The sequence below is a fragment of the Terrapene carolina genome, unplaced genomic scaffold (assembly GCF_002925995.2).
Source record: "Terrapene carolina triunguis isolate 2854851 unplaced genomic scaffold, T_m_triunguis-2.0 Scaffold88, whole genome shotgun sequence".
Lineage (NCBI taxonomy): Eukaryota > Metazoa > Chordata > Testudines > Emydidae > Terrapene > Terrapene triunguis.
This window is the reverse complement of record NW_020664439.1, coordinates 42567885-42578586: the sequence shown is the minus strand read 5'-3', so window position 1 is coordinate 42578586 and position 10702 is coordinate 42567885. Positions and strand designations below refer to the sequence as shown.

Genomic DNA, 10702 nt, shown 5'->3' with positions numbered 1-10702 from the left:
AAACACACTGGGGCAAAGTAACTTTCTCTCGCTGGTCCCCATTTAATGCTCAGTATTTTCAATCATTAAAACTGCAGCCTTCAAAGACAGGCATCAGATAGACATAACTAGAAGCTAGAAACCTAGGGACAACATTAAGCCACTCTGTATAAATTCTTGCTACCCACTTGATGGGCTGCAGGGAGGGAATGAAACACCTTGCTTAGAACACCAGTCCTTATTCCTGTTTTCACTTTCCAGCCACCATCAACCTTTTCTTCTGTGGTGGCTTAACACTGAGAAGACACTGGCTCCCCCCTGCTCCACCCCTGCCTCTCTGTTCATGTGACTTAGTGGTGTCTGCACAGTTTGAAATTTATCTGCCTTTGGGCAGGCATTGGTTCCTTACCTTTCAGCCCTGCAAAGAGGAAGAGCAGCACCTTACCACACAACTGCAGCTAGTCTCAATCCTGCCTCCACCATGGGCAGGCGTGGTCTGGAGGTGGTACTGCTAAACGTCGCCTGTGGTGAGTTATAGCCTTCCTAGTGCTTTATCACATCAAATGCGACCTCTGGTCATTGCAAGTTTGTGTTTCTTTGCATTAAAAAAAATTACTTTTAATAACAGATTAACACCTGGAGAACACATTTGCTCCTATAAATAATGATGTAATTAATATGTTTCCATTGCTCAGAAATGTGCTACTAAATATGACTATACCTTAAGCTTTGGTGTAGCCACTGTTCTAAGTTTTTGCTTAAGATATTTTTCCTTGCAGTCTGTGTTGAAAGTAACCCTGAGCTTATGGTAGGTAAGGTAAACGCATTAATAAGTAGCAGGTGATTTGAGTTAAAGAGATCCCCAAACAAATCCACAGAGCTCACAGAAATTATTAAGAGTTAGATAAAGCCCATGCCGGGCACCTAAACTGGCTAATGCACAGTTAATGGAGAGACATTCATCTATATGGTACCAGGACAGGAGCGAGGGGAAAACCAGTGACATGGGATTAATCTAAACAAAAGTGTAAATAAAAGTCAAAGAGCTAGATCCTGAGCTAGTGTAAATCAGCATCACTCCACTGAAGTCAGTGGAGCTACATTGATTTACACCAGTTGAGGATCTGGCCCAAAGTATTAAGACATCTCTTAATACCTGCATTAACTAAGAAATATCAGTTGAGGAAATAGATGAAACTATCTAGCCTTTGAATAATGGCTTGGTGGCTCTGCTGTGGCGTTCTGCACTGATTATTAGCACCTAATGTGCAGGAAGCTTATAAGAATAGTGTCAAAAATCTTTCCCTGAGCAGCATTAACCACAGCAATACGCTGAGCAGGAGAAACATCAGATCAATTGTACGAACAGCAACTTCAGGAATAAACCTGGGCAAATTCTGCTTCCTGGTATCCTGGGGTATATCTGGAATAGCTCCGCTGGAGCCCACAGGGGTTGCTCTGAATGCATATCGCTGTAAAGGAGAGTGGAATGAGACTGGGGGAAATGAAATGAACCGATAATGTTGTGCTGCCTTTAATCAGAGGGAAGCTGCTCCCTAGGATCTTTTCCTATTTCAGATTCTCCCTTTTAGAAATTCTGTACGAGTTTTTGAAAAGTCTGCAGAGTAAAATTTCTGTGTGTGGTTGGGGGAAGGGAAGCCTGGAGTCAAAGGCTGGGGGCCTGATCCAGTGTTTGGGGGCCTGAAAAGCTCCCACTGGATCTGGCCCTTTATCAAACAACTAAATTAGGTGGATTCCCACTTCCTGAAGGCCTTGATCCAAAGCCAGCTGGAACCAATGGGAATAGTTCCATTGACTGCAATAAATGCTGGATCAGGCCTTATGTTTGTCCCGATTACCAAGTCCATCAATTAAAAGCAGCCATATATTGGGATCAGCATAAAAAGGGAAAACCCTGAGTGGCCCCTGAGCAGTTAGTGTCTCTGAGCGTAAAGCTGGGCGAAAGGATTTGGATGAGAGAAAAATATATTGGCCAGTTTCTTTATTTTATTTTTTAATAATGGAGATATCCTATCTCCTAGAACTGGAAGGGACCTTGAAAGGTCATCAAGTCCAGCCCCCTGCCTTCACTAGCAGGACCAAGTACTGATGTTTGCTCTAGACCCCTAAATGGCCCCCTCAAGGATTGAACTCACAACCCTGGGTTTAGCAGGCCAATGCTCAAACCACTGCCTCACCCAATAGCTATTATTATTATTATTAATAATCCGGTTTACTATGGTAGTGCCTAAGGGTCAAGCAAGATCAGGGCCTTATCGTGCTAGGCGCTGTACAAACAGAGTAGTAAACGGTCCCTGCTCCAAAGATCTTACAATCTAAATAGACCAGCCAGACACAGGGTGGGGGAAGGGGTAGAACACAAAAGCAGAGAGAAGAATGCGATGGCAGCAAACATGTTAGTTCCACACTTTTTGGGGGTGGGGGTGGGGGGAGTTTACTTAGGAGGAGATATCTTAAACAAAGTAAGGGACGTGAAGGGGGATGAGGGGGAACAGGTAGGGGAGAAGAGAGTAGAAGGGGCTCGGATCGCTCTAAAAACATGGGATATTGTCTTACTTAAAGGAACAAAGGTTGAGATTTTCAGAGCCACTTAAGGGCTTCAGGTGCACAATCTCCACTGACATTCATGAAAACTGGGTGTTGTCTAAATTCCTTTGGTGGCAGTGACAATCGCAGCCTGAATCAGTGGCCATCTTCTCTGCCATCAATGTGTGAAAATGGAGATTTCAAACCCGGATTAGTAAAAGGGAACTTTGAAAACTGCCCTGTTCCTTCGATTTCAGAACTCTTGAGCTCTGGTAAAGCTGAAAGAGCTGCAGGGATAAAAAAAAAATGCAGTTCAGGGTTTGCAACATTCACAAACTGAATCCTACATCAGCCAAGGTGGAAAGAGAGGCTTTAAAAAAGTTAAAAGTTCTCAGAAAAGGAACTGCTGGGGGAGCAGCAGGGGGTTTATATACAGCTTTGAGTCATTCTGACACAAAAATGAGATGGGGGCTGTGACAGACTGACAATATCCTGAATAAGTCTTATAGAAATAAGATAATTCAATATACAGCAGTTTAAGTTACACCTGATTGAATTAGGGTTATTACCTTTGGGGTACATTGTATTAAAAATGCAGCTGTGTCTGTGTCATTATATGCAACTCCTCTAGTGGAAGGGGGATGGTAATGTACTTCCTCCATTATCAGCCCATTGAAGCCACAACCCCCCCTCCCCCCGCCCCTCCAAGAAAGGGTCGTTCGAACTGGATTCTCCAGAGACCAACAGACTAAGAAAGGAGTTTTAGATGTAAATAGGCTGATTTTATACAGGCTCAGGACCATCTTCCTGATCCAGCCAACACACAGGACCCCTGGTTCATGGAGGCCCCAATCCTTAGAGAAGGGTTGGAAGGATTGGGGCTACCGAGGCCCATAAGACTGGGTACTTGTTCTGAGCTGGAGCTGTGCATAGGCGCTGACTCCGTGGGTGCTCCGTGCTCTGCACCCACCGGCAGCCAAGCTCCCCCAGCAAGCAATGGGACATGTTCTCGGGGATGAAGCTCGCTCGTCCAAACGTCTTTTCAGAAGATGGAGTGAGCCACCTGAATGATGTAAGAGTGGCAACACTCTGACTCAGAGGCACAAAAAAACCCGCTATGGACGTTAGTCTGGGGGAGAGATTTGGGGGTTTGCTAGTGATCAGGACTGGCCATGTGGAGACCTATCAAGTGATGGCTTCCTTTTTGCTTTTCTAGCCTAACGAGAGGAGCTGGTTGAAATTTTCCAAAGGAAATGTTTTTCCATCCAAAAATGACATTTTAATGAAAAATATATTTTGAAAATGTTTCTTTTGGTGAAAAATTTCCTGTCCTTTAATTTTTTCCTCTGAATTTTAAATTGAAAACATTCTCAAAATGGATATTGAAATTGTTTTGTACCAAGAGCTGAGCAGTACTGAACTCTGGTCGTGTCTTCTCTATCTAAATTAATTTAAATTTAAGGCTGTTTCACAACCTTCACGAAAACGAGTTAACTTACAGCTTCCTCTTTTCTATTTTTGTTGGGCTAATGCGCCAAACCGCAACTCTGGGTAGTGTGACAAAGCTCCGACCTTGTCTTAGTGGGTCCCACGCTTCCAGGCAGATTACGCTAGCCGTAGAGGCTCACTGTGACCCTCCACGTAGCCCTTCTCTCTCTAGGGCAGGGATCTCAAACTCAAATCACCACGCGGGCCACATGAGGACTAGTACATTGGCCTGAGGGCCGCATCACTGACCACCTTTTCATATAAAGATACAAAAGCCCCCTGCTCTGCCTCCGACTCCGCCCCCACTCCCATGAGATCCCCCCCGCTCAACACCATGGAGTTGGGCAACTTGGGATGCCAGGCAGTGTACTCGTCACAGGCCATCAGCGTTGCCATGGTGGCTTCCAGCCCTGTGCCGTATGCGGAACTGGAACGGTTGTAGGGATAAGAACCAACTGGTGACCATTGCGTTCTTTTCCTTATTCCGCTGCATCCACTGGAGGGGTGCATGGTCCGTCACAAGTGTAAATCACTGGCCTAACAGGTAATAACGCAGGGTCTCCATGGCCCATTTGACAGCAAGGCATTCTCTTTCGACTACTGTGTATTTCTGTTCTCTTGGGAGAAGCTTTCTGCTTAGGTAGAGGATCGGGTGTTCCTCTTCTCCCACTGTTTGTGACAGAACACCCCCCAACCCCACCTCGGAAGCATCTGTTTGTAAAATAAATTCCTTGTTAAAGTCTGGGGCTATGAGTACGGGTCATTATAGAGGGCTGTCCGAAGGTCTGTGAATGTCCCCTCTGCTGCGTTGGTCCACTTCACCATGTCTGGACATCAGGCCTTTACCAGGTCCGTTAGGGGACTTGCCCTAGTGGTGAAGTAGGGAATAAAACATCGGCAATATCCTACCACGCCTAGGAACCTGCAGACCTGCTTCTTCTGGATCGGCTGGGGCCAGTTTTGAATCGCCTCTAGCTTATTCATTTGGGGCTTCACTGTTCCCCTTCCTACAATATACCACAGGTACTTAGCCTCTGCTAGCCCTACGGCACATTTAGCAGGATTAGCAGTGAGGCCAGCCCACCTTAAGGTGCGCAGTACTGCCTCAACTTTCTCCAAGTGGGTTCCCCAGTCTGGTGTATGGATGATTACATCATCTAGGTATGTGGCTGCATAACTAGTATGGGGGCGCAGCAACTTATCCATGAAGCACTGGAAAGTGGCCAGGGCCCCATGTAGCCCGAAAGGGAGGACGGTGTACTGGAATAGCCCCTCCAGGGTGGAGAATGCTGTCTTTTCTTTAGCTTCTTTGGTCAGGGGAATCTGCCAGTTACCCTGGATTTGACAAAAGGGTGTCAGGAATCGGGCACTACCCAGTCAGTGAACTAGTTTGTCGATGTGTGGCATGGGGTATGCATTGAATTAGGATAATTCATTCAATCGGCGAAAGTCATTATAGAAGCTTGTGGTATCATCAGGTTTGGGCACTAGTACAATTGGACTGGACCACTGACTGAGATTCTTCAATGACCCCTAATTCTAACATCTTCTTCACTTTGGCCTTGATCTCTTCTCTTTTGGGTGCTGGGAATCGGTAGGGTCTCAATGTTACCTTGGCTACGGAGATAGTGCAGATATGGTGATAGGTCTCGGTTGTCCGCCCCAGTTTCATAGGGAACACATCTCAGTTGCAGTTGATCACGTTGGCTGCCTCGACTTTTTGGTTAGGCGTTAAGTCGGCTGATATCCTCACTTGCTCGTGTAGGTTATCCTCTTGGGGAAGGGCCTCCTGGGTGACTAAGCATGCCTCTCAGTCATGCCAAGGTTTTAGAAGACTGATGTGGTAAATTTGCTCCGGTTTCCGGAGGCCTGGTTGCCGCACCTTATAGTTCACCTCCCCCACAGCTTCGACCACTTCGTAGGGTCCCTGTCACTGGACCAAAAGTTTACTCTATGCTGTGAGTACCAGTACTGTGACGGGCTATCAATCACAGAACCCACCTTGGGAGCTGCCACCTGATGTGTCAAGACTACTTCTGCCCCTGCTTTCCCTGCCAGCTCGGGACCCCAGCACCCTGTCTTGCTGAGCCAGACCTGCCCGTCTGCTCCAACACAGACCCAGGGTCTGAATTACTTGCTCCAAAGCTGCAGGCTTAACCGAAAGCCGCTTACAGAAGAGTTCTTATCTTTAACACTCAGGTGCCCAACTCCCAGTGGGGTCTAAACCCAAATAAATCCGTTTTACCCTGCATAAAGCTTATGCAGGGCAAACTCATAAATTGTTCGCCCTCTATAACACTGATAGAGACATATGCACAGTTGTTTGCTCCCCCAGGTATTAATACATACTCTGAGTTAATGAATAAAAAGTGATTTTATTAAATACAGAAAGTAGGATTTAAGTGATTCCAAGTAGTAACAGACAAAACAAAGTGAATTACCAAGTAAAATAAAATAAAACACGCAAATCTAAGTCTAATACAGTAATACAACTAAGTACAGATAAAAAGCTCACCAGTGAGCTTCCTTTTACAGACTAGTCTCCTTCTAGTCTGGGTCCAGCAATCACTCACAACCCTGTGGTTATTGTCCTTTGTTCCAGTTTCTTTCAGATATCCTTGGGGTGGAGAGGCTCTCTCTTTAGCCAGCTGAACACAAAATGGAGGGGTCTCCCACAGGCTTAAATAGACTCTTGTGGGTGGAGCCCCCCCTCGTCTCTCCTATGCAAAGTCCAGCTCCAAGATGGAGTTCTGGAGTCACCTGGGCAAGTCACATGTCCACACATGACTCAGTTTTTACAGGCAGAAGCCATTGCCCACATGGTATCTTGAATGTCTCCAGGAAGACTTCTTATGTGGATTGGAGCATTCCAAGATGCATTGCTCCTTAAGTGCTTCTTGATTGGGCACTTAACTTTGCGAATTCCTTTCTCCAGGAACTGACCAAATACTCTACTACGGTTATTTAGAAATCAAGCCTGTACACGGCCAATATTCATAACTTTGAGTACAAAAATGATACATGCATACAAACAGGATTAATAGATTCAGTAGATCATAACCTTTACATAGATATGTTACATGGCATATGTAGCACAGAACATATTACAGTTATGTTATATATATTCATAAGCATATTTCCATAAAGCCTTATGGGGGGCGCCATCACTTGGTCTCCCAGTTGGAACCGTTGAACCTTTGCTTGGTGATTGTAATGGGTTCGTTGGGTCTCCTGTGCTTTCTCCAAGTGTTCCCGTACAATGGGTGTAACTTGGGCTATACGATCTCTCATCTGCAGTACATGCTCAACTATGTTCCTTCCGGGATTTGGCGCCTCTTCCCAGGCTTTTCTGGCTATATCCAATATGTCCCGGGGGTGGCGTCCGTATAGTAGTTTGAACGGGGAGAAGCCTGTGGAGGCTTGCGGGACTTCCCGGATGGCAAACATGAGGTAAGGCATCAAGTATCAGGGGATAGCCATGTTAGTCTGTATCTACAAAAACAACAAGGAGTCTGGTGGCACCTTAAAGACTAACAGATTTATTTGGGCATAAGCTTTCGTGGGTAAAAACCTGAGGTAAGGCAGTAGGGTATCCCAATCTTTCCCATCCCTTCCATGGTGGAAGTTTCTGTCTGCTGCCCGTGTCCATCTGCCTACTAGGGCGGTCTTCTGGCCCTGGGTCATGATCCAGGTTCTCAAGGCCTTTGCAGCCTTCCTCTCTTTTTTGGTCTTCCGGGTCTTTCTGGGAGCTGGGAACAGATCCTGAGAAATCTCGGAAAACATTGGGGGTTGACATTCCCCCGGCAATGAGTCGCTGCCCTCAGGGTCCCCTCCTCCCTCCAGCCTCTCCAGGGGAAGTAAATTATCAAACCCTGGATAGTCCCTCCCAATGACTACAGGATTTGGGAGTTTAGGAACTGTGCCCACTGTCACCTCAATGGGGTTCCCCTGAACCTCCATCTCCACTGGGATGGTGGGGTAATGGCTCACGGCCCCATGTACGCACGTCACTGCTACGCGTTTGGCCTGTAGCAGCTGGCTACTTTTTACCTGCTTACCCGATATGAGGGTGATAGCACTCCAAGACCACAAGCACTATGGATTTTATTCTCACCGGCCTGGTGTAGTTATGCAGGGCTAATGTGACCCCCGCAAGGTGGATAAGGGAGCACAGGACCTCCCAATCCCCCAAGTTACATTGCATAGGCTCCTCGGTGCTGGGACACTGTGTCCCCACTCCCCACATGCATAACATCTATAATTGCTTCTAGTCACTCCCCTATCACATGGGTTAGGGGGTTTAGTCCCAGGGTTCCCCCCACTCAGGCCATTCCCTTCCTTCTGGGTTCCCAGCTTGTTTTTGGCCCCCTTCTTCTTCCATCTAGAGTTCCCCGGGGGTTTGGCCGCCCAACCTTCCAGAGTTGGGGTCGGGTGCTTGCTTCATAAGGGGCCTTCCTTGGGTAGTTGGGTCAATTCCCTCGCTGTCATCTGTCTTTCTACCAGCATGATCATTTTGTCGTAGGAGGACAGCTCATTCTGGCTTACCCATTTGTGGAGATCTGGCAGCAGTCCCCACATGTAATCGTCCATGACCAAAGTCTCCAAAATCTCCTCCTGGCTGCATGCCTCAGGCTGTAACCACTTCCACACGAGGTGTATGAGGTCAAATAGCTGGGACCTCGGAGGTTTGTTCTCCTGGTATTTCCACTCATGGAACCTCTGGCTGCCATCACCCCCTGATCATGCTAGGATCTCTGTCTTCAGCTGGGGATAGTCAGCGGCGTCCTCGGCAGGCAGCTCAAAGTAGGCCTTCTGGGCCTCTCTGCATAAAAAAGGGGCGAGGATGCTGGCCCACTGCTCCTGGGCCATGCCTCACGCTGAGCAGTCCTTTCGAATGAGAGGAGATATGCCTCTACGTCATCTTCTGTCGTCATCTTCGTCAGACAACCAGCGGCCCTCAGGGTTCGCGTTCCGTCGGACCCCCGGGCCTGGGTGGTGAGGATCTTCAACTGGTCCACTACCTCTCACAGGAGGGCTTGATCTTGGGTTGCCTGGACCACTAATAATTGGTTGGTTTCCTGCTGTAGCCACATAGACTCCTGTTGCGCCATCGCCTGAACCTGGATGCGCCTCCTGCTGGGCCACTGTGGCTTGCACCAGAGCTCTCGCCGCCTCCTCCATTGTGGTAAAAACAAAACCCCGAAACCCCAGTGCAGTTTTTTAAACCTCTTTCTTCTGACACACTGTGAACAATTGATCCCACCTCTGACACCAGTTGTGACAAAGCCCCGACCTTGTCTCAGTGGGTTCCACGCGGATTACGCTAGCCTCAGAGGCTCACTGTGACCCTCAACATAGCCCTTCTCTCTCTAGAGGCAAGGGTCACAGCCTACTGAGCCATTTTCATCATAAGCCAGCAAGGGAGGTGGGAAGAAGCAACCCTCCCTCGCACAGTCTCAGTTATCTCAGTTTCTGTGATTAATTCGGGGTGGGGGTGGGAAGAGTCCAGGCCCACCCTCTATTCCAGGCTGCAGCCCAGGGACCTAATAGTAGCAGCTATTGGTAGCTGACTTTTTGAAACAGGACAAGGACAATTCCCTGGGCCACTTCCCCACAGCAGCCCCCACTTCTTCAACATCTACTTCACCCTTACCTCAGGGCATCCTTCCTTGTTCCTGATAGGGTTTGTCCTGCCCAATTTCTCCAGCAGCACAGCTTCCTCCTATAGCTCCTGACATGCACCTCTAACTGACTAACTGGGAGGCTTTTAACTCGTTCCAGCCAGCCCTTGATTGGCTGCAGGTGTCCCAATCAACCTAGTTGTCTCCACTGCTTTCTAGAAGGATCTTAATTGGTCCCAGGTGTCTTGATTAACCTGGAGCAACTGCCATTTGGTTACCATGGTAACAGGGATTTGTTTAGCCTGGGGCTAACATACCTGTTTCTCACTACTTTCGTATAGTCATTTGGCCTTGCCCCGTCACAGTAGATAGAACAAAGCAACTGCATTTGCTCTCTATGGGCCATGGTTAATATGACCATAAGCAAGGGGATAATACAACTGCTGCCAGAGCAACTAAATTAAAGTCCAGGAGAGTCTGAATTGGGAAGATAAGTTCAAATATGACTATAAAAGCATGTTGGCATAATTAGATCTCTACTGATAACAAATATTTATTATCTGAGATGTCAGTCATGCTAACTAGATGTGACCCTTCTATTGCATTGAATTGTATTTTCAGATTATAGTAATAGCTAGAACTAAAGTGAAATATAGTCCTTTCAACGCTGAAATGAAAACAGGTCAAGATTAGAGGCAAGGCTGATCCGGGGCATATAATTCACAACCCTCACTCCTCTGCACAATTTTTTTGAGGGGTAGTGGTGGGATCAGAATCAGACCCATATATCTGTATCCACTCCAATGGTTTTGGTTCAAGACTGGATCCAAAATCAAAAAGGTCTTATTTTCTGGATCCAGTTTGGATATATCCTATGATGGTGGACATTTTGCATGATCAGATGTTCTGCCATTTTGGACAAAAAAACAAACAAACAAACATAAGAACAGTTTATGAGATTCCAGAACCAATTAATCTGAACCTTCCTCTAGGCCTGATTTAACCTAGAATCTGAATCTCAAATCCCGGCCTCTGTATAATTTGGGTGCAGATTCTTATACAACCCC

At 47.0% G+C, this 10702-nt stretch overlaps 1 protein-coding gene across 1 annotated transcript in view; it reads left to right on the top strand.

Moving 5' to 3' along the window:
• Positions 1–460: 460 nt before the first annotated feature.
• The window catches only part of LAMP3 (lysosomal associated membrane protein 3), a 34532-nt gene continuing 24290 nt past the window's right edge, over positions 461–10702 (top strand). The window contains exon 1 of the mRNA XM_029911118.1: positions 461–506. Within this exon, the coding sequence (XP_029766978.1) occupies positions 461–506 (46 nt within the window). The remainder of the gene's footprint in view (positions 507–10702) is intronic.